The 22901-nt window shown below is 60.9% G+C and overlaps 2 protein-coding genes across 6 annotated transcripts; one reads left to right on the plus strand and one right to left on the minus strand.

Annotated features, from left to right (window-relative positions):
- Positions 1 to 659: 659 nt before the first annotated feature.
- Positions 660 to 21221, plus strand: MAPK8IP1 (mitogen-activated protein kinase 8 interacting protein 1). Of its 4 annotated transcripts, XM_081240333.1 has the most exons (13): positions 663 to 931; positions 12905 to 13010; positions 13988 to 14026; positions 15029 to 15349; positions 16913 to 16994; positions 17297 to 18109; positions 18276 to 18351; positions 18833 to 19005; positions 19239 to 19348; positions 19451 to 19567; positions 19662 to 19732; positions 19852 to 19950; positions 20311 to 21218. In XM_081240333.1, the coding sequence occupies exons 1-13, from the start codon at positions 831 to 833 to the stop codon at positions 20381 to 20383; spliced, it is 2181 nt and encodes a 726-aa protein (XP_081096459.1). In that variant the 5' UTR covers positions 663 to 830; the 3' UTR covers positions 20384 to 21218. The 4 variants fall into 4 exon arrangements, with proteins under 4 accessions (XP_081096457.1, XP_081096456.1, XP_081096459.1 ...); XM_081240332.1 differs by lacking the exon at positions 13988 to 14026 and having other exon boundaries at positions 664 to 931; positions 20311 to 21217; XM_081240331.1 differs by lacking the exon at positions 13988 to 14026 and having other exon boundaries at positions 660 to 931; positions 19239 to 19567; positions 20311 to 21221.
- Positions 20104 to 22886, minus strand: FREY1 (Frey regulator of sperm-oocyte fusion 1). 2 transcript variants are annotated; one of them, XM_081240343.1, is made up of 4 exons: positions 21837 to 22886; positions 21578 to 21651; positions 21264 to 21360; positions 20104 to 20169 (listed from the first exon to the last, which is right to left on the minus strand). In XM_081240343.1, the coding sequence occupies exons 1-4, from the start codon at positions 22178 to 22180 to the stop codon at positions 20124 to 20126; spliced, it is 561 nt and encodes a 186-aa protein (XP_081096469.1). In that variant the 5' UTR covers positions 22181 to 22886; the 3' UTR covers positions 20104 to 20123. The 2 variants fall into 2 exon arrangements, with proteins under 2 accessions (XP_081096469.1, XP_081096470.1); XM_081240344.1 differs by lacking the exon at positions 20104 to 20169 and having other exon boundaries at positions 21232 to 21360.
- Between the last annotated feature and the right edge of the window lie 15 nt (positions 22887 to 22901).

Below are 22901 nucleotides of genomic sequence, written 5' to 3' on the forward strand. Positions count from 1 at the left end.
GACAGAGGGTCCCCTCAAGGTAAGGGGACAGGGTGGGGTTAGCCCTGGTTCCCAGCTGGAGGTGGGGCGTTCCCAGCCTCCAGTGACAACACATTTGTATTACATTTCATCTTCACAACTGTGAGATGGACCATTATTCTCCCCATTTCACAGATGAGAAAAATCAAACCTTAGGACTCTTGTCACTAATACAAGGCCACACCACCTATTCACTTGGAGAGCCAGGCTGTGATTTCACACCACCGGACTCCAAATCTGTCTGCTCTAGGAGCCAACTCCCAACAGCCACTCGCCTTCCTCCGCCTTCCTCCATGACCCTCATTTCCTGACTGCCCTCTTCGCCTGCAGCGAGGGGGTCAACTAGGGTCCTAGGGACCAGGGACCCACCATTAGTTATTCGATACCCAGGCGCTAGACCCACCCCGGGGAGCAGAGCCCGCATGGGCACGGAGGGCTTTGAGGGAGGAGGAACTGGGCAGAGGAGACGGCGTGGGATTTAGGGCGGGGCTGGGCCAAACCCGGGGACCGCGTGGCGGCGACTTCAGCACCTTGGAGAGCGCGCGCGGGGGGCGGAGCTCGCGGGGCAGGGGGCGGGGCGCACGAGACCCCGGCACGGAACCCGGGGGCGCGCGCGGTGGCGCTCGCGCCAGTCCCGAGAGCGCTGCGCAGTCTGGAACTGCGCCCTTCCCTGCGCAGGTGCGCCCGCCGCTCCCTCCCCAGCCCTTTACCCGCGGCGGCGGCCTCTCGTCGCGCCCCCGCCTCCTTCCCCTCCGCCGCCGCCGCCGCCTCCGCGCCGCGCTCCGCCCGGATGGCCAGGGCTGTGCGGGAGAATGGCGGAGCGAGAGAGCGGCGGCCTGGGCGGGGGGGCCGCGTCCCCGCCTGCCGCCTCCCCGTTCCTGGGGCTGCACATCGCGTCGCCGCCCAATTTCAGGTGAGAAACTCCGGCCGCCGCGACCCGCCCTTCGGCCAGGATTGACCTGCCCGGGCTCCCTCACCCCCGCGCCCCCAGCTCACACACCCCAGACCCCGGAGCGAGAGGGCGGTGTGGGGATGGGGTCTCTTCCCGAGACAGAGCCCCCAGAGCCCCCCCTCAGCCTCAGGTCCAGACTGATGGCCGCTGCATATCCATGGTGCGGCTGCCTCCGCCATTCCGCGTCCTAGGCGAGGAGATCGTGAGCTGGAATTGGAGGAGTGGGCGCGGAGGCCGCCTTCTCCCCGACGTTGGGCTGCGGCGAGGCCTGGCGTGTGCGTTGAGATCCCGGAGGAGGCAGGCCGTCTGGGGCTTTGCCTGTGCCCAGTCAGAAGGCTTCTGAATAGAGATGAGAGCAGGCCGGGGTGCCCCGCGGGTCCCAGTTTCTTGGGGCGACCGACAGCCTTGGTGCAGGAAGGAGGGAATCGTAGGCCCTTCCCCCAGTCCTGCCTGGCCAGAGGGGCCCAACTCCCAGGCCTGGCGTGGCCAGGACCCTCCGTGGACTGGGGCAAGCCCTGACCTGGTCAGTTGTGTGCAGGTGCAGAAGGCCCAACCCCGAGATCCTAGGCCCGGCTGTGGGAGAGAGGGAGTCTGGTTTGGAGCACCCAGGAGTAGCCAGGGGTATTGGTGAGATGGTTCCTGCTGGGGTAGCTACCCAGGACCCCGATCTGAGCTCCTCCTTCACCCCTCTCCCTGCCCCCATCTGGTGTTAAGCAGTTGGGAGGTGGAGTTCAGAGAGTGGCAGAGGGTGTTGTGGGAGAAGGGGTGAACATCCCTCCCTCCTAACCCGGCCGGTTGGAGAGGAGGAAGAGGAGGGTGTCACTGCTCCAGAGCCTCCGAGAAAGAGAACTAGGCATTCCCCATTGTTTCTCCAGCTAATGAGCTGGCGCCTTCCCTTCTCCTGGGGCCCCCACCCCAGCCAGGCCCCATCTGGGCTCTGGCGCCAGCCCCTCTTCAGAGCAAGGGGTTGCTGGCTCCCCGGCCCTCAGGTGGGTGGGGGGGACCCCTGGGAATCTCTAATGGCATCATCAGGACTAGAAACCTCCCCCAAGGCCCTGAGCTGAGCTGGAAGAGACCAGAGGGAGGGGACCAGATGGAGGAGGCCAAGCCTGAAGGCACCAGGGCCGGGGGCTTTGGGGTTAGTGCCTCAGAGTGAGGGGGCTGAGGTCTGAGACTGACCCCACTGACGTGAAACACCACCTCGACGCAAACGCTGCCTCCCTTCCAGGAGACCCCTCTGTGGTGGGAGAGCATTGAGCTTAGACAGGCCTGGCTTCAAATCCTAGCTGCACCACTTTCTAGCTGTGTGACCTGGGCAGCTTCTTGTCTTTTCTGAATCCCATCTGTTAGGTGAGCGAATTAATATTGATTCCTTAATGTACATCAAAGTGGGCGCTCAACAAGTGTCAGCCCTCCACACCAGCGGGCATTTAGATTGCTCATTACGGCTCAAAGCGTGTTCCCTGTGCTGGCTCAGGTCACCCTCACAACCACCCTGGGCATGGGCATGGGCCCGCCCATTTTATAGATGAGGAGACTGAGGTTCAGGAAGGCAGGGTGGCTTGCCCGAGGATCCCAAGGGGGTCAGAGCCTGAGGCTGCACTGGGACCGGGGTCTGCATGTTCACTCCACTCTACCTCCAGGCCCTGCCTCTGGCCCAGAGGACAGCTTGGCTTCCCCTACCGGCTACCCTATCCCCAGGTGACAGTGCTTTCCGTTCCGCCCCACCCCTGGCAGGCAGGTTACCATGGACGCCTTAGGGAGAGGAGCTGATGAGGCGGGCCAGCCAGTGAGTGTGTCCAGCCCTGGCCCGGTGGGCGAGAGTGGCAGTACGCCAAGGCCGAGGCGTGGGCCGACCTCCAGGACACCTCGGCCTGGCCGCGCGTGGGAATAATAAGGGCAGTGTCTCGGGCCCTGAGGGGCCCGCCGCCCCGTCCCGCCTCTCACAGTTCTCAGACCGGCTGGTGTAACCCCTGGTGGGGACCGCTCTCCTGTGGCTCTGGCCTGGGTTTCAGTCCTGGCTCGGTCCTCTTAGCCGCATGCCAGGAGTGGGTGCTGAACGGCCTGAGTCTCTGTTTCTCCTCCATGACGCCGACTTTGGCCCCTGCTCAGGGCGGTCCTAAGACTTGGATGAGACAACACGTGCTGAGTGTTTCAAGGGCTGTGAAGAGCTGCGTTCACGTAGGGCTGTTCTTATTGTTGTTATTATTGTGTGTGTGTGTGTGCGTGCGCGCGCGTGCCCCCAGCACCACTGTCAGCTTCCAGAAGGCAAAAGGAGTCAATACCTAAACTTTGGTTTGCCCAATGCCCAGCACAGAGTAGGTGCCCAATAATGCCTTAGTGGTTTCTTATTTAATTCAAGATAAAATTGGAGAGTTCAGAGGAGAACAGTGCACACTGTCAGAGAATAATGCCGTAAACGCCGCCGCCGCTTTGGGAGGCCCTCCCTTTGCCCAGCTGCCAATCTAAGCACTTTCTGTGCAAGAGCGTCTAGTCCTGCCCAGAACCACGTAAACAGAGTGTTATTGTTATCCCCACTTTGCAGATGAAGAAACTGAGGCACGAAGAGGTTAGATAAGTGGCAGAGCTGGGGTTTGAACGCAGTCTGAGTTCAGAGCCACCCTGGAAAGAGAGGGCCTGGAGTAAAAACAACGGAGGAGAGTTTGTGGAGGGGGACGCATGGTGTGGATTTGGGAGGGTGGCGAGCGTTTGTTCGTTGATAGTTGGTTTAAATAAACATGTCCTTTTTTTTTTTTTTTTCCTGATTGTAGAAATGCTCCAACCAGTTACTAGTAGTTACCTTTGGCTCTGGTGTCGGGAGAGGGATTTTTCACTTACTTCACATACTTCTGTATTTTTTGACTTCTTATTTTTACCACCAGCATAGGTTACTTCTGTAACTTACAAAATAATAAAAGAAAATTGAACATGAAAGTGATACATGTTCATTTTAAGGAAATTCTGTGAAAGAATTTAGAAACTTAGCAACGGATGCCTTGAGCTGGGTGGTGGGACGTAGGAGGGGGACAGTGGGATGTAGGAGGGGGACAGTGGGACAGCCTACATGGGAGGCTCGTGGGGAGTAAAGTGAGCCGCTGCCCTGGGTGTGTGGGAGGGGAGCGCGGGTGAGAAGGACCTTAGAGGTCACCTCAACCAGCCCATCCTCCTCCCCTTTTACTTAGAAGGAGACAGAGAGGGTGAGTGGCTTCCCGAGAACACACAACAGCAAGTTGCAGCAGAGCTGGGGCAGCACTGGGCCTCAGGACTCCTTGCGTGGCGGTGGTGTTCTTGCCTCCACACCGCCTGGGGGGTGAGAGACAAGGGCCCTCCCTACTCATCTCTTCACAAGGTGCTATGCACTCAGCGTTCCTTCGTTCATTCAATAAGTACTTGTGGGAATTCCGTGGCCGTCCAGTGGTTAGGACTCCGTGCTCTCATTGCCGAGGGCCTGGGTTCGATCCCTGGTCAGGGAACTAAAATCCCATAAGCCGTGCAGCACAGCCCCCCGAAAAACCTACAAGTGCTTGCACTTTGCCAGGCGCACTGAGACACTCCAGAGCCACTGACAGGGGCCTGGCCCGTCGTGCAGATGTGTGGTCAGTGTAGTCAGAAAGACAGACAGACAAGGCCTTACCAGACAGGCGGTAGGTGTGCTGTGACTCAGGTCAGGGGCCTGGAGGAGCCCTGGGTCAGGGAAGGGTCAGCTCTGCCCAGGCCTGGTGGGCGAGTCAGTGTCACCCAAGAGGAGGAAGGGTGAAGTGGGAAGAGAAGAGGGAGGGAGCAGCCCGGGCGGAGGGCTCAAGGCAGGAGCGAGCCAGCAGGGTGTGTGACGCCTGGTCTTGCACAAGTGCTGAGAGAGGGCGTGCAGGAATGCGAAGGTCGTGTTGGGACCCTGGCCTGTGCACCTGAAAGCAGGGGCAGCCAGCAGAGGTCCAGGGAATGACGGCATCAGATGGTATCTCGGGGGCTTCCCTGGTGGCGCAGTGGTCAAGAATCCCCCTGCCAATGCAGGGGACACGGGTTCGAGCCCTGGTCCGGGAAGATCCCACATGCCACGGAGCAACTAAGCCTGTGTGCCACAACTACTGAGCCTGCACTCTAGAGCCCGCGAGCCACAACTACTGAGCCCACGTGCCTAGAGCCCGTGCTCCGCAACAAGAGAAGCCACCGCAATGAGAAACCCGTGCACTGCAACGAAGAGTAGCCCCCGCTTGCCGCAACTAGAGAAAGCCCACGCCCAGCAACAAAGAACCAGTGCAGCCAAAAATAAATTAATTTTAAAAAAAGATGGTATCTCAGCTGCCAGGTAGAGAGTGGACAGGGAGGCTGGGAGACTGCTGGGAGACTGGCCATCCTGTGGGTGAGGAGGAGGAACAGGGGAGGATGTAAGGGAGATTCAGAGGGTAGCTTAACCCACTTTTGAGGGACCTGGTGTGAGGGGGGAGGAGAGAGAGGAGTCCAGGATGATGCTAGGTCCCGAGGGAGGGGGTGCCTTGCAGGAGGTGAGAGGTTTGGCGGGCGGGGTGGTGACGTCACTCGGAGGCCTGCTGAATCTGAGCTTGGCGATCACTGGGGGAGCCAATTGGAGGGTTCAAGCAGGCAGTTGGTTTGGGGTCTGGAGCTCAAAGGAGAGGATGGGGCTGGGGCAAAAGACCCTGGGAGTCTCTACTTAGAGAGCGTGCCATGGCCTGAAGCCTCAGGGAGAGCGTCACACCCAGAGAGACAGAGAGAAGGGTGAGGCGGGGGGGCCAGTCCCATTTTGGGGTGGGGGAGATGAAGAGCTGCGGCTGCCGCGGCCACTGCGCCCCAGCCCCAGGCCCCAGGCAGTGCCCCGGCCAGCTGCGATGAACCTCCAGTTCAGGGACAGAATGTGGACTCGCCTCACACAGCGGCTGCGGCCAGGGCAGGGTTTCAACCCCCCTTCTTGGATGTCAGAGCCTTACATTTGGTCTCTGGATCCCTGGGGCCCCAGTGGATCCCACAGGTTGGTTCCCTGGCCCCGTCCCCACTCCCGGGGCTCTTGCCCATCCTGGGTGCCATCTCTGGCCCCTGACCCCGCTCTTGGATTCATTCAGGAAATCTCTAGGAGCATCGACGGTGGACCTTGCCTCATCCGGTCCCAGATGGTCTCTTGGAACACCCGGGGCCTGGGTCAACCAGCACTGCCTCTAGTAGGCATTTATTTAGTGCCTACAGGGTACAGGGCCTTGGGTCGCATGCCCTCAGGAAACCCAGCTCTGTGAGGGGCCAGAGCCAGGCCCGGGAGGCGGCTGGTAGGAGGTGTGACCCAGCGAGGACTAGGAGAGGAGACGCCCCAGATCCCAGCACATCTCACAGCCGTGTTTTCTCAGTGTTTCTTCCTGCGTGTGAATCATCACGTGGAGCCATAAGGTGACACGTTCTGTCTTCTGCTCGTTGCATTAGTTGCCATTTTCTACATTAATACACAGACTTTATTTATTTATTTGGCTGCGTCGGGTCTCAGTTGTGACGCGCGGGCTCAGTAGTTGCGGCGCATGGGCTTAGTTGCCCCGCGGCATGTGGGATCTTAGTTCCCCAACCAGGGATCGAACCCGCGTCCCCTGCATTGGAAGCCGGATTCTTAACCACTGGACCACCAGGGAAGACCCAGTCCACAGACTTCATAACGTTCATCCCAAAGGAGAGTTCTACTCCCTCTTCTGTTTGCCGTTACCAGGACACACATCCTTGTGTATAAAGGTCTTTCCCTGGGTGGGATTATTTTCTCAGGATAGTTTCCTGAAAGTTGAGTCACCAGATCCCAGGGTTCTTGCTCCATATCAACACCACGGTGTTTAAACAGATGAGACACATGATAACCCCAAGTAAGGGTTTTCTCCTGAGACTTGTTTCATGGGTTGGTTTCAGTTTTCAGTGAAGATGACCTCAGTGTGGACACAGTTGAGAAGGGAATTCCAGACCAGAGGAACAAACCCAGCCTGACCCCAAGGTCCACCCAGAGCTGGGGGTGGGATGGAGAGAGGGCTCTGAGGATGACGCTGGGCCTGGCTCGCCCCCATTCCAGCCAGTGCCACCTTCCCCGAGGCCTCCACATCCCACCCCAGACTCTGATGCAGGTGAGGGGTGGGGACACAGGAAGTTGAGTTGAAAGGGGAACTGACATAAAGATTTCCAAGGGCGAAATCTAGAAAGACCTGGGGACACCAGTGGTTCATTCATTCAACAACGTTCATTAAGTACCTGTCGTATCAGGCACCACCCATTGTTGGTCAAGAGAGACACGATCCTGCCCTCAGGGATGGACTGCCTCCAAGGGGAGACCACCACTGGTTGCAGAGCCCAAAGGTAAAATTACAGTGACCCAGGACACCAGCAAGAGGGACCCAGCCCATAGCAGGGCTCTTCGGTTGAGGGGGGTGGGCAATGATCTAGGCCAGAGGGGAAAGGAGGGGCCACAAGTGAGAATTTTGGCCCCTTTCCCTAAGGGTTGGGGGAAGCTGTTAGGTTTCTGAGCTGGGGAGGGGTGACAAGAACAGATTTGCATTTCAAATGTTGGTTTTTGGGGTTTTTTTTGTTTTTTTTCTGCTGTACGCGGGCCACTCACTGCTGTGGCCTCTCCCGTTGCGGAGCACAGGCTCCGGACGCGCAGGCTCAGCGGCCATGGCTCACGGGCCCAGCCGCTCCGCGGCATGTGGAATCTTCCCGGACCGGGGCACGAACCCGTGTCCCCTGCATCGGCAGGCGGACTCTCAACCACTGCGCCACCAGGGAAGCCCCAAATGTTGGTTTTGGTGGCCCCTCAGAGAATGGCCTGTAGGGGAGCCTGAGGGAAGTGGGGAAGCTGCTTAGAGTAGGGCAGCCTGGGTACGTGTCCAAGAGCCCACTGGGCAGCTCTGCTCAGCACTCAGAAGGCAGCAGAGAGACAGGCTGGCCCCTTGGACCACAGATGCCCCCTGTCATGAGAGGGGCCCGTGAGACACCATGGTCAGGACCCAAGGTCACTCAGCTGGCATCCTTACCTCACTCCAGGAGGAGAGCCAGGAACAGGAAGACAAGAATGGCCTCTGAGCAACCAGATGCCTGGCTCTGCTTGGCCTTGCTCAGCTAAAGCCTCAGCACTTTACCGCTTAACCCTCACTTCGCATGCACCTCTGACTCCACCTACTACTGGGTTGAAACAGCAGATTAGAAAGAGCTGCTGCAGGTGGGACGAGGCCAACAGGGAGATGTGACGGCACGTGGCAAGGGAAAAGGCCGCGTGACATGAACATCGGAACCCCAGAGGCTTGTCTGTTCATTTAGGGGAGCTCGGCTCAGGGAAGGGGAGCCTGAGGGTGGCATGTTCAGAATGCAGTGAGGGGCCAGCTCGGCCAGAGGAAGGGACTGGGGCACCGGAGTGGGAGGCGATGAGGGTAACGCGGAAGAGGGGGCCTGGAATATAAAGGTAGACGCCAAAGGTCAGGGGGGTCTCCAGAGACCAAACCCATGGCATCGAGTCGCCAAACGCTAATGTGGATGAGACCGCAGGAACCATCTCACCGGAATGGGCAAGCAGGTCTGATTGATCAGCAGCGGCTGCCTCCAAAGGGCTGGGGTCTCCAGACCTAGAGGTGGCCTCGTGGTGCTCAGGGCTCAGGTCTCTATGGGGAAGGTGGATCAGTGGGTTCAGGAGGGAACCTCCCTCCTTCCTTCCTTCCTTCCTTCCCTCCCCTCCTCCCTCTTCCTTTCCATCTTTTCCTTCCTCCTCATAGTTGCCCTTCTTGAGCTTGGAGGGACCAAGGGTCTGTTTAGTTTTCCCTCCATGAAGGGTATCCCAGGGCTTCGGCTGAGAGACCCAGAACACCTGGTGTCTGGAAAAGCAGGAGGAAAGGGAAGGGCTAGGGCTGGGGCTGGGGCTGGGGGATGGGAGGTGGGGGGAGTATGACTTGCAAAGGGGACTCCATAATCAGTAAAGCCTCTTGATCCTTGGTTGTGACCTCCTGACAGCACCTTGCAATTCACAAACACTGCACTCAGTTAAGTTTACCAGCACCCAGATATGGGGAGGGCTCATTTTATATATGGGGAAACTGCAGACCTATGGCATCTTAAGTCGGAGCCTTAGTGCTCCTCATCTGTAAAATGGACAGAATAAAAACCCTCTTCCAAGGCTGGAGTGAGGATGAAGGGAGATGCAGAGCATAAAGAAGATTGGTGGCCAGGGCACAGCAGCTGCTCAGGAGACGGGGCGGCTGCTTCTCATAAGCGAAGGAATCAGGATTTGATCTCAGGCCTCCTGCCTCTGAGCCTGATATGGCGGCCATTCTACCATCTTGCCTGGCTTATGAGAAAAAAATAAGATTAAGGAGCTCCCTTAACCCACCCCATCAGAGCCAGGGATCAAGTGCAGGCTGCTTTTTTTTTTTGGCTGTGCCGCGCTTGCATGCAGAATCCTAGTTCCCCAGCCAGGGATCGAACCCATGCCCCCTGCAGTGGAAACTCAGAGTCCTGACCGCTGGGCCACCAGGGAAGCCCCAAGTGCAGGCTTTTGAGCCCCAGCCCAGTGCTCTTTCCACCACTGCCCTCAGTTAACCTCATTCCTCATCTGATAACAGCTGATACAGCGGTCCCTGCCTGCCCCCAGACCTGCTGTCCCAGAAAGTGGGAATATCGGGTGATGCTGAGATCAGGTGTGTAGAGATGAGCTGAGAAGCCCCAGCCCAGGTCCAAGCCAGACCCTGCAGGTCTGCCCTGAACACTTTGGTCTGAGAGGAGTCCGTGGGGGCTGAGGTTGTCCTTGACGGACATGTAGCAGACACGCAGTGGGTGCCTGGTGTATGCAAGATGACCTCACCAGCTCTGCCCTCCAGACCTCACTGGGAGGGAGGGGACCTTTATTCACCACCGGCTGGGTGCAGGGTGGGGGCAGGGTGTGAGCTCCATCTACCTTTGGAGCCTCCTGGGAGGGGAGGGAGGACGTCTGATGCAGGCCTCGTCCTGTCTGCTCCCCGGCGCTGCCTCGCCTCCACGCAGAGGGTGACGCCAATCACAAGCAAGGGGAATGACGGGGACCAGTGAGTGCTGCCCGGAGGGCTGTAAGGCACTGACACAGGGGGCCAGGAGGGCTTCCTGGAGGAGCAGGCTTAACTGAGCCTTCTACCAACAAGCACAGGTTGAGAGCCTGCCATGTGCTCCATCCAAGCGCTGGGTTAGACACTGGCGAGGCGGGTGCCAGAGGCAGGCAGTCACGCTCAGAGCTGCAGATCTTGAATGCCAGGCCAAGGAGTCGGCCACTAGCAGGGAATCTTGGAGGGTTTTGAGTGGGGGGCGAAAGGGTGGCATTTCGGACAGCTCCTCCTGATAGTGGCAGGTGGGGTGGGACGGTGCTGGCATGGGGAAACTGAGGCAGGCAGGCCAGCACGGAGGTCTGGGACTGCAGAGGCAGGAGCTAGACCAGGCTGGGCTGTGAGGACGAGGAGATGCAGATGTGTGCAGAGGTCACCGGCAGAGCAGGGGGTGTCTGAGGGCACCTCCGGGTTAGACACCCAGTGGTCCTGCAGCTGCCTGGTGCTGACTGAGTCCCAGGAGTGACTTCTCTGTGACTAGCCAGGCAGCCAGTGTGTATATTAACCATTTGCTTAAGTGCCCGCCTCTGGGTTCTCATCCCAGGGCCAGAGATGCCGCCCTGTGCCAGACTGAGCAGGGCTGCTCTGGCTTCTGGGCTGGGCTGTCCTCCCCACCCTACCCCTACTTCCACACCACACCCTCCCCCAGCCCTGGGAACCTACCACCCTCGGGCTCCAGGTCAGGAGAGGCCTTAAAGAGCACAATGTCCATCCAGCTCCGCCCCCCCCCACACACCACTGTTTCTCCAGGGACCTTCCAGCTTTTGCTTGCGCCACAACACCCCGCAGTGCCAGGAGGCTCATTAGCTCCCAAGCTGCCTTTCCTGCCCTGCTGTGAGATATCCACATATGATCTGGCCTTAGCCCTGGCTGTGGCGCCTCCGGTGCCCACAGGCACTTCCTGGATGGGTACTGAAGGATGGAGCCCTGGGGAGGGGGCACCTAGGTGGGCAATAGAGGCAGCCCAGACCCACCCCAGGCAGCACTGTGTGAAGGCTGCCTGGGCCCACAGAAACCTCCCTGATGAGGTATGGGGGTGAGCGAATAGCTGTGCGGATGGGGCGTCCATTTGTGGAGGATTTTGGAAGCCCCTCCATCTTGCTACCAGGAGCCCTAATTGTGGTGCTGGCCCTTTAAAGCAGATCAGGGGCTGGCTTTTGCGGGGAAACATCCCAGATTTCTGCCGTCTGCTTACAAGCCTGGGCCAGGGAGGGGGGCCACCCCAGCCCCCGACAGGGGCATTGGAAGGGCAGGTGGAGCCGTGGCATCGATTGCAGTAACCTGATCCCGCGGCGGGGGGAGGGGGGCGGGGGGAGGCTGACGGCAGCGGCAGCGCGAAGGGCCAGGGAAGGAAGCTGCCTGCAGCTGAGGGTTGGCTGGGAAGAGCTGGGACCGGGGCCGGGTCGGCAGCCGCTGCCTCTTCTCCCAGCCCATCTATTTTTAATGAGCTCCCCAGCCTTCTGCAGCGGGCTGGACTCAGAAAGGCAGGCCCAGGCGGTGGAGGCCCGAGGCCCCAGCCCTGCCCCGAGCCCTGGCGCCTCCACCCTTCTGGGCATGAGAGGGCGGCCCCGGGACCCCGCAGCCCCCCAGCCGGGCTGGGCTGTCCATGCAGCTGGTGCTGAAGATGGATTCCAGCCCAGACAATGACAGCTGGTTGGAGGACCAGTGGGAGAGCTGGTAGGGGTCTGGGGACCGGTGTGGGGGAGGGGAAGTACTGGGGCAGCTCCATTGAGCTCCGGGTCTCAGTTTGGTCTGGTTGAGGTGAGAGGCAGAGGGTGTGGCCTCCTAGGATCCCCCTGGGGCTGAGCCCCCCACCTCTCCTGGGTGACCTTGGACTAGTGCGTCTCCATTCTCTATGCCTCTGTCTCTTGGTCTTACTGAAGAAAAGACTCAGAATTCTCCCCAACTTCATTAGCAGAATTCTCCCAATGTCCCACCCACACCAAACCGGGCAGGGTCCCCGGGGCTGGGGCTGAGCAGGTGAGGGGACCGGCAGGCACCTCAGGGGCTGGCACAGTCCTGCAGTCTGGGGTTGGGGCCCAGGGTTGGCCTGGGTGGAGAGGGTTCTAACACAGCCAGTTAGCATTCCCTCCTGAAGTGCTTTGATCTGCTTCCTGCGTTCAGGACACCTCCAGCTGTCCCTGCCCCCAGCTGCGCAGCCTCCTGTTCAGGGCCCACATGCCAGGCAAGAGGATTTTGTGTTCGAATTGATGAGACCAAGAACACAGAACAGGGGCATGGTCTCTCCTAGAAGAGGCTGAAACTAGACTGACACCAGACTCCCCTGCACTTGCTCCCAGGGCTTACGAGGCGTGGGACTTCCTGGGCTGGGGACATGGAGCACTCCTCGGAGGCTGGGGTGGGGCCTCTGCCAGCCCCTTGGGTTTTGTCACTGCCGTGCACAGGGAGCCCCCCTCCAGGCATCCCTTGGAGTCTCTTCTCAACTCTCTGCCTCTTCCGTGGGTGAACGGGCCTTGGCACCTGCCTTGACCCTGGGAGCCGTTTCTCTGGCAGAGCCAAGGCTCTGACCAGCTGGGCCTTCTAGGCATGGCCTCCTGATTGGCAGCAGGGTGGACAATTCCCAGCTGGGAAGAGCTGGGGTAACCTGGAGCCCCCCCTTCCACTGCCACCCTAGGAGGCCTGCCTTTTGACATGGGCCCAAAACTCTTTCCCTGCCCATTCAGTACCCCTTGCCCTGGCACAGGTGGACCCCAGGTCCCATCCTCTGGGGGCTGTGATCTGCCTTCGGGGGGCTGCCCCTTGGAAGAGGTACTAGGGAGGCATCAGGGGGCCTCGCCCGCTGGCAGCAATCCCCTGAGTGGTAACTTTGGCTTCTTGTCCCCACCAGGCTCACCCATGACATCAGCCTGGAGGAGTTTGAGGATGAAGACCTCTCCGAGATCACCGATGAGTGCGGCATCAGCCTGCAGTGCAAAGACACCCTGTCCTTACGGGTAAGGGTGGGCTCTCGGGAGCCCCTGAGTGGGGTGGCAGGATGGGTAGGGACAGGACTGAAGGTGTCCCCATATCTAGAGGGGCTTTCAGGGTCTGTGTGGCACCCTCATTAAATGAAATAACATGCAGGAAACATCCAGGACAGTGCTTGGCACATCTTGAGTGCTCAGATTCTTAATTAATTAATTAATTATTTATTTTGCCAGGGGCTAAGGCAGGAGATAGCTCCTTCAACTGCCCACAAGAAGGGAGAGAGCAGGAAGTCTTGAGGCCTAGGATAGCAGCAGTTAGGGCCAGAATTAAGGGAAGCCTCAGGACTACCCTAAATCCTTTCCAAAGCTGCCTTGGCGGAGGGGCTGAGGCCGAGCAGGGTGGAGTCTGGTGGAATCTGCAGTGATGGGGGGCAGGAAAAAAGAGCCAGGGCACTCCCTTGGTTACCATTGCACCAAGCATACCACACAGCCTCGAAGACCCTCTCTGGCCCACCGTCCTAAAGGTCCCTCTAGAAGGTTAATCCAGCATTGCTGCTGCTTTGGGCCCCATGGCTTTGTCATAGGACAGATGGTTCTCTCGGCTCCCAAAGTTCTGAATCCTGCCAGGAGGTCCCCAGCATCTGGAGAGACTGAGTCAGATAAGGATCCCTCTATGTCTTTTTTCTTTTTTTAATTGGAGTATGATTGCCTTACAATGTTGTGTTAGTTTCTGCTGTGCAATGAAGTGAATCGGCTATATGTATACCTATATCCCCTCCCTCTTGGGCCTCCCTCCCACCCACCCCCACCCGCCCCAGGAAGAAGGGGCCAGGAGATAGATGGAAGGCAAGTGTGGAGCTAGGTTGCAGAGCCCAGAGCTTCTCTCAGCCCCCAGGAGGGTGGGTAGCCGAAGTAGACATGGTGTTGGCAGAATGGTTAGCAAAGGAGAGCTGCCGTGTGAGCTGGGATGGGGTGCCTCTATGTTGACCTCCTTTTGCCCCCAGAGATTCTGTAAGTTCTGCCAGGCAAGAGGAAACCAAGGCGTGGAGCTAACCCTCCAGTACCCTGTACTCCAACCTGCCACCCTCTGGCCAGGCCAGGAAGGGCTGGAGGCAGAGGCCACTGATTCTGGACTAACAAAGCTTCTCAAAGGTCATACCCCTGTTCCGGACTCCCACTTGCACAAGCAGAGCCTTGGAGAGGGTGGTCCTTGCAACGAGCAGGACCCTGAGGCAGTACTAGCTTGGGGCGTACCCTGTGGGGCCTTAGACAAGCTCCAGGGGGCCATCAGGTACTCTTGCCAGTGAGTCCTCACCTCTCTGGGAAGCGGGGAGACAGTTAACTGGTGGGGGAATTGGAGAGTCTGAGGATCTGTCCAAGGTGCCAGGGAGTTAATGGTAGAGCTGGAACTAGAACGGGGCCCTGAACGGGTCTCTCAAAGTTAGGCTGGCCTGAGAGAAAACCTCAGGTTGGAGGGGCCTCAGCCTGAGGACCGAGGAAGGTGGGGATGCCACTGCCTCGTCCAGGTGCCTGCCACTTGCTCCTCTCCCTCAGCATCCCTCTTCCAGTCGCGCTCAGGTCCTCCTGTCCGCACTGAGGCCCTCCCGGCTGAGACTGTTTCCTCAGTTTTCCTCCCTGCCCCCTTCAAAACCCCGTCCCCATCCCTTGTGGGGCCCGAACTCCTCGGCGACCCTGCGTCCCCATGGCAACAGCGGTGACCTCACTCTGGGCTCGGCTTACTACCCGGGTGAGGTCACTGGCCGTTGCCAAGGGAACGGGAGGGTGCAAAGAGTCGGGAAGGGGGGACCGTGGGGAGGGGAGAAGTGTGGACTGCAAAAGGCGCCGCCTGACGTGGGGAGGAGGCGGCCTCACGCATTCTCGAAGGCGCGGGAGAGCACGGTCCTCTCGCGGGGCTCCTGCTCCGTTCCCTCTGCCCCCCTCTTTGCGGCCGCGGAATGGACTCGCCCGCGCGGGGGGCGGTGCGCGGCGGCCTTTGGCCCCGCCCCTTCCCCGCCCCCTGACGCCCCTCTGTCCGCGCCGAGCAGCCCCCACGCGCCGGGCTGCTGTCTGGGGGCGGCGGCGGCGGCGGCGGCGGCGGCGGTGGGGGGAGCCGGCTGCAGGCCGAGATGCTGCAGATGGACCTGATCGACGCGGCGGGGGACACTCCCGGCGCTGAGGACGACGAAGAGGAGGACGAGGAGGAGCGTGCGGCGCGGCGGCCGGGAGCGGACCCGCCTGAGGCGGAGCCCCACCAGGAGACGGCGCCCCGCGGCCAGGGTCAGGGCCAGGGCCCGGGCGGCGGGGACACGTACCGGCCCAAGCGGCCCACCACGCTCAACCTCTTCCCGCAGGTGCCGCGGTCTCAGGTGAGGAGCTAGCGGCTTGGGGGCGGGGCTTAGGGGGCGGTGCCCCGGGGCAGGGCCCCGGGAGGTCTTCGGGGCGCCGGGCGTCTCAGGGTCTAGGCCTGGACGGGCCGGGGAGCAGGAAGGGCTGCGGGAGAGTCACTTGCCAGTTCGGAGGAGGGAGAAGTCTCGGGCCTGCTGACACGTTCCGTAGCTTCCCACGGGGGAGGTCCCTGGGGAGGTGGTCGCTGAGGGCAAGTAGAGTCTGTCCTAAGTGAGAGGGGCCGAGCGGGGCTGGCTGGGTTTGGAGCCTTGAGAGGAGAGGCTGAAGGAATGAAAGGGCTGAGAGGCGCAGTGGAAGGATGCGGGTGAAGAGAGAAGTAGGGAAGTAAGAGAACAGGGCTTTGAGGGGTTGCAAGGGTGTGGGGTTCCCGGTGAAGGTGGGGCAGAAGCGGGGCCTGAAGAAAAAGGCATGTGAAGTGGTCGGGTCGGGGGAAAGTCATGGGAAATTGTGAAGAGCTGGGGATGGGGACCAGCAGCCAGTTTGAAATGTGGGCAGCTGGGGATTCCCAGAAGGCAGGGAAGAGAAATGGGAGGTGGAGCTGCTTGGCTGAGTTGGGGGCCTAGGGCCCCTGGACTGGGTGGCTGCATGCCAAGGAGGGTTGAATAGGGTGGGGGAGAGCCGGCTGCGGCCCATTGTCTTCCAGGCCCAGTCTGGAGAGGTACAGAGGAGCCCCGGCTCAGGGAGCTGGGGCTGCTGGTGGAGGGTGCAGGGGCTGCAGGGAAAGGATCGGTCCCTTTCCCAGGATCCTCTCGGGTGGGTTTTGGCAGCCAGACTCATGCATGCGAGAGCCTGTGTGTCCTCAGGGGAGGGGGCTAAGTTGTGTGCAGGGGGCCTTGTATGTAGGCATCGTGGAGGGGGTCCCAGGGGGCTGAGAATGTGGGGTGGGTGGCCCCGAGATCCAGGAAAGAGGCCTCTGACAACTACATCTGTCACTCCTCTGTCACGTGCTCTTGGGGGGGTGGGGAAACCATGTTCTGGATTCGTCGTTTGTATGATTCATCCCAGCCCCCCAAGCCAGGGGAGCTGCTGGGGAGAGCCTTCCTCCTGGCTCTCCTAGCATGTCCCTGCCCCTTCCCTAGGCCATAGCTTCCTGAGCCCCAGGGGAGTTGGGCTGGAAGTGGGCATCTTCCTTGTAAACCCTCCATGTCTGAGACTGGGGGTCTGTCTCTGCCCCTGGATGGCTCTTGCTTCTCCCCTCCACCCCCCACTCACCACCATTCACACCGGCCATCACCACCTTTGTTGAGGCTGATGAGAGCATCTCCCTGAGGGGTGGCCAGCTTCCCTGAGCCAAGGGGGTGGTCTGTCTCTCACCAATAGCCCTGGCTGGGAGGGCTGTGACTTGCCACCCTTTCCGCCTGCTCCAGAGGGTTGGGGGTGAGGCCCTTGGTAAGTATCAAGGGGTGGGGGGAGCAGCCAATGGCCTAGGGATGGCCTGACGGGGGCGGGGGCAGGGCCAGGGCCTCCCTGTGCCGGGCACTGGTGAGCGCAGCTGTCACAAGGGCCTTTTGTTCCCTGCACAGGACACACTGAATAATAATTCCCTGGGCAAGAAGCACAGTTGGCAGGATCGGGTGTCGAGATCATCCTCACCGCTGAAGACAGGTAAGTCGCGACCATTTCCCTTCCCTGGACCTCCACGTGCCCTCAGTCCCCACTGCAGAGAGCAAACCAGCAGTCTCCAGCCTGCTGGGTAGAGGTGAGCTGCCTGTCCCATAGGCCTGAGCAGGCCCAGCCACTGTCGGCTGTGGCTGGAGTGAGAGGACTGGCCTCAGAGCCTGCCGTAGGCCTACTGTCCCGGAGGCTCTATCCTGGTATCTGTGTCCACATGCTGAGTGGAGGGCGCAGGTAGCCTCGGAGTCAGGGGCGAGGCACCTGCCTTCAGCACTGCCCTGCCTGCTCTCCAGGGGAGCAGACACCTCCACATGAGCACATCTGCCTGAGCGATGAGCTGCCGCCCCCAAGCAGCCCCGCCCCCACCAAGGATCGAGGCACCTCCACCGAGAGCCCTTGCCGCCGAAGCGCTGCCACCCAGATGGCACCTCCCGGTGGCCCCCCTGCTGCCCCACCGGCTGGCCGGGGCCATTCGCATCGAGACCGCATCCACTACCAGGCGGACGTGCGGCTGGAGGCCACCGAGGAGATCTACCTGACGCCAGTGCAGAGGCCCCCAGACCCTGCAGAGCCCAACTCCGCCTTCCTGCCGCCAGCTGAGAGCCGGATGTCGGTCAGCTCCGACCCAGACCCTGCCGCTTACCCCACAACTGCAGGGCGGCCACACCCCTCCATCAGCGAGGAGGACGAGGGCTTCGACTGCTTGTCGTCCCCCGAGCGGGCCGAGCTGCCAGGTGGAGGATGGCGGGGGAGCCTGGGCGAGCCGCCGCCGCCTCCACGGGCCTCGTTGAGCTCGGACACCAGCGCCCTGTCCTACGACTCGGTCAAGTACACGCTGGTGGTGGATGAGCACGCACAGCTGGAGCTGGTGAGCCTGCGGCCATGCTTCGGCGACTACAGCGATGAGAGCGACTCGGCCACCGTCTACGACAACTGCGCCTCTGCCTCCTCCCCCTACGAGTCGGCCATTGGGGAGGAGTACGAGGAGGCCCCCCGGCCTCGGCCCCCCGCCTGCCTCTCTGAGGACTCCACGCCCGACGAACCCGATGTCCACTTCTCCAAGAAGTTCCTGAACGTCTTCATGAGTGGCCGCTCTCGCTCCTCCAGTAAGTCGGCAGCAGGGAGCCGTGTGGGGACCGGGGTGAGGGTGTCCCCGGGAGGTGGCCTCAGGTCCATCTGGTTCAAGGCGTTAGGACCGAGCGCTCTACCTGCCCCGCGAGCCTCACCCGGATCCGGGACCACCCTCTCCTAGCCCGCCCCCCTCATCTACAGGTGCGGAGTCCTTCGGGCTCTTCTCCTGCGTCATCAACGGGGAGGAGCAGGAACAGAGCCACCGGGCCGTGTTCCGGTAGGAGCCCCAGGTGGACAGCGTCCACCCTCTAGGAACTCGGAGCTCAGGGATGGAGTGGATGATTTCGGAGCAGTGTGTTGTGCTGCCCAGAGCCCAGGACTGAGCACCTCGTCTGGCCAGGGCAGGGGCCCAGGAGGGTGCCCAACAGAGACACCTGACCACACACAAAACCCACTACCCCTCACCCTCCTCCATGTGGAAATACTCGCTTCCTGTGACCTCTCACAGTTTATCAGTGGCCCTGGTCACTTGCTCCCTTGGCTGCGAGTTCCTCCACGGCAGATGCATGTCTGATTGACCTTGGTCTCCCCCCCCACCCCCCACCCCCAGGGAGTGACAGGCACATGGGACGCTGTGCAAACGTTTATTGAACCAGCGATGCTGACGCAACCCCCTGACCCCAGAGCAGGGTGGGGAGTAGATGGCTGGCTGGAGGGGCCTGGGTGGTGGATTCCTCACAGGCCCTTGTTGGGGACAGGTTTGTGCCTCGACATGAAGATGAACTTGAGCTGGAAGTGGATGACCCTCTGCTGGTGGAGTTGCAGGCTGAGGACTACTGGTATGAGGCCTACAACATGCGCACGGGTGCCCGGGGCATCTTTCCTGCCTACTATGCCATCGAGGTCACCAAGGAGCCTGAACATATGGCAGGTAGTGTTCCTTCCCCCCACCTGGTGCCACTGGGCCCCCCGTCTGCCCTGCCCCCATTTGCTGCCGGGCGGACCTGTGCTTCAGATCTCAAACACCCAGGGAGGAGGCCGGGCAGTGGTGACTTCAGGTCCATTTCACAATCAAGAAAAGTGAGGCCCAGCCAAGTCGGGGCAGCCCTGGGCGGTGCATCCTCTGCTGGGTCTGCCACTCCTCACTCCACGCTTGCTTTCCAGCCCTGACCAAAAACAGCGACTGGGTGGACCAGTTCCGGGTGAAGTTCCTGGGCTCAGTCCAGGTTCCCTATCACAAGGGCAATGATGTCCTTTGTGCTGCTATGCAAAAGGTACCTGCTCCGCTGGGGAGGGTGCCCACCCCCAGCCCGGTCCCCGTCCTCTCGTGGGGAGAGGGCCACCCAGCACCTGATGTTCCCATCCCTCACCCACAGATTGCCACCACCCGCCGGCTCACCGTGCACTTTAACCCGCCCTCCAGCTGCGTCCTGGAGATCAGCGTGCGGGGCGTGAAGATAGGTGTCAAGGCTGACGACTCCCAGGAGGCCAAGGTGACTGCCCCGGCCTGGCCCCGCTCTCCCGCCAGACCTCCAACCTGTGCCCCTGCAGGCTGATGACCACTCTCTTCTCTCCTCCCTCCTGTAGGGGAATAAATGTAGCCACTTTTTCCAGTTAAAAAACATCTCTTTCTGCGGATACCATCCAAAGAACAACAAGTAAGAACACGACGGGCAAGAGGTCAAGGCGTGGGTGGTGGTTCAGGGCGTGGGTCCACGCGTGTGCCTGAGGGTTCTGAGTCCCCGTCCCGCCCAGACAGACTGCTGTCCTCCCACAGGTATTTTGGGTTCATCACCAAGCACCCTGCTGACCACCGGTTTGCCTGCCATGTCTTTGTGTCTGAAGAATCCACCAAAGCCCTGGCAGAATCCGTGGGGTATGTGTGTGTGCCCTGCCAAGCACCCAGCCCTGTAGCCAGCCCCGGTCTCAGGCCCCGAGCACGTTCCCCATGCTCGGCAGCATCCCTCAGTCCTCCTCGGCGCTCGGCATGGCGTCCTTGGGTCACAGTGGCCTGGAGAGAGGGCTGGGTGGTCTTGAGGTCCAAACTTCTTAGTTGCTGGGCCCTTTCTTCAGTTGAAATCTCACTGAGGAAACACTGTGTGCAAAGAACGGAGCTGAGCAGCTCTGGCTGGGGGAGGCGCAGCCCCATCCGGGTACCCCGAGGCTCCAGTGTGAAGACCCTGGGTTGAGACCCTGTTCCTCCCCAGTCATTGTGGTGTGTCTGCCTGCCTCCTAGGAGAGCGTTCCAGCAGTTCTACAAGCAGTTCGTGGAGTACACCTGTCCCACAGAAGATATCTACCTGGAGTAGCAGCGCTGCCTCGCCCTCTGCATCCCCTGGGCCCTGGGGCCAGCACCAGGACTGCTGGCTGCTGACAGGACATGGCACTGCTTGAGGAGGGGCACCTGCCACTACCAGAGGATGGGAAAGTGGGGTGCTGCTGGCTGAGGGTGGGGGAGGGTGGGGGTTATGGGGAGAGGCAAATGCAGTTTATCGTAATATATGGGATCAGATTCATCTATGGAGGACGGAGCAGGCTGCCCAGGGATTGGGAGGGAGTGGGGCTGTGGGGTGGTATTAAGCCTCTGGCCAGGAAGGTTGCCCACCCTAGGAGCGAAGGGTTCTGTCCCATCTTGGGCCTCCCTCACTTACCCTGCCAGGGCCTCCGAGCCTCTACAAAGCTCACGCCACCTGTGAGTGCCCAGCCCACCCCCGCCCCCAGCTCCCAAGCCCAACCGAAGGGCCCTGAGCTCAGCCACCTCCCGAGGGCTTTGCAGCAAGGAAACGGCAGGGGTGCAGTCCCTGTCCCCAGCCCTGTCACTTGTGTGGCCTCTGGATGGCTCCTACCACCAGCCTCACCGGCATGCCGGCCCCTGGCAGGGGTGTGGCCTCACAGGGAGGGAGAGCGCCACAGCGGGGCCCCGCCTCAGCAGGAAAAGGCGGCTTCCGCCCCGGCCCGGGCCCACCAGGCCCCTTGGCTGATTCGGCGGTAGCCCCATCTCAGTCCTGTTATGCTGGCCACAACTATTAAAGTGCCATTTCCTGTCGGGACCGCAGTGGGTCTCATCTGCTTGTCTACTTGGACCCCCTCCCTTGCCCAGTTTGTTTCCATCCCAGGAAAGCCCAAGCCATTGCTGCACAGAATAGCTTTATAAGGGGTTCCCGTCACAGGTGTGCATTGTAGTAATACTCAGCCACGTCCAGCCCGTCCCGCTTGCGCTGCTGGGCCCGGGAGAGAAGGGGGCGAGGCCCTCGTGGCCATGGGTGCTTGGGTCGCACCCCGTAGTCTAAGGAGAGAGGAGAGGGTGTGAGTGGGAGAGAGAAGAGGGTACGAGCGGGAGGAAGAATCTTGTGTGTCCACTGAAGACATCCCCAGGCAGATGCCGTTTGGGACGAGAAGGCCCTCAGGCTGGACCTGGGTGCCCTCTCCTAGGGCATCTCTCCCCCACCAGGTAGGGCTGGGGGCAGAGGAGGGGAAGGGGTAGGGGAAGGAGGAGATCTTACCGTCCACCAGGCCAGAAAGTGGCTCCGAGAGTTCCAGGGGGGCTGAAAATTCCTCAGGAACAGACAGCTGAGGCCTGCGGGAGATGTGGGGTGCTCAGCCCTGGCCCCAAAGGCAAACCACCGCCTCCCAGCAGAGGGGGAAATGGGCCAGGGTGGGGACTGGGTGGGCCCTTACGCCAGGAAGGGGCCACACTGCAGAGTCCCCACCTTCCAGGCCCCTGGCCCTGTCGAGCCCTGACCTCGTGTCCCCGGGAGTTACCTTAGCGGCTCGGGGCGGAGGAGCGCAGCCGCCAGGATGAGGCTGAGGAGGAGGTGGCTCAGCGCGGCCCTGGGGTACAGAGCCCCCAGCATGGCGAGAACCATCTTCGACTTGGGTCCCTGCTCCAGGCTTCTGCCCGCCCCTCCCCCGGCAGAAGGACGGAACCTGCTGCCAACTCCCAGGGCCACCTCATAAAGGGAGCCCGTTCCGGGCTGGTCAGCACCAGCGCTAGGCTGGAAACCTCCACGCTGAGGTTGGTGGTTTGATTTTACTGAGGCTATGGACCCGCACGGGCCACACCACACCGTGTTCCTGCCATCACTGGTTACGGGGACAGGCCTCATTTCGGACCCTGACCTCGCTTCTTGCTAGGCGGACACATCATCTCTGTGGGCCTCGGCTTCCTCACCTGTGAGGCAAGGTACACACGTGTGTGCCTAGGGACTGGCACACAGGAGGCCCTGAGCAGAGGTCACAGTCACTGAAGCCTCACCACCCGGAGTCCCCACCGCTCCCACTCAGCCTCGTCCCCTCCTCCCGCCCCCCCCCACCTCTCCCTCCCGTGCCTCCACAATCCAGGAAGGTCCTGCCAGCTCAAGGGCCCAGAGCAGGCCACTGAGCAGAGCCTGCTTTGAGGGCCTTCCCCACACCGCTCCCCGCAGCTTAGAACAGCCTGGCCCCGGGACACCACAGGCCCTGCCACCACCCCTGAGGCTGACAGGGATTTCAGGTTAGGTGGCAAAGGCTGGGACCTGGTCGCCTCGAGCATAAGCTTCCCGAGGGCAGGGACTACAGGAAGCCCAGTACTTGACACCCCGTGGGTGCTCAGTAAACACTTGTTGAATGAATAAATGCAGCGTGACGGTAGGCTGGAGACCGAGTCTCTTCACAGGCCTGCAGCAAGGCCGTGCGGCCCTCTGGTTCCTGCCCGGCTCCTGTTCACGTGGTGTGGACCTGGCTCACCTTCAAAGCCGCACACTGACTTCCCACTGACCACCTCCCTTTCTGTGTCCTGGACACAGCTGGCTCCCACAAGCCTGCTCAGCATCCTCTGTCCCCACCAAG

Source organism: Mesoplodon bidens (genome assembly GCF_964165515.1).
Source record: "Mesoplodon bidens genome assembly, chromosome: 7".
NCBI classification, from domain to species: domain Eukaryota; kingdom Metazoa; phylum Chordata; class Mammalia; order Artiodactyla; family Ziphiidae; genus Mesoplodon; species Mesoplodon bidens.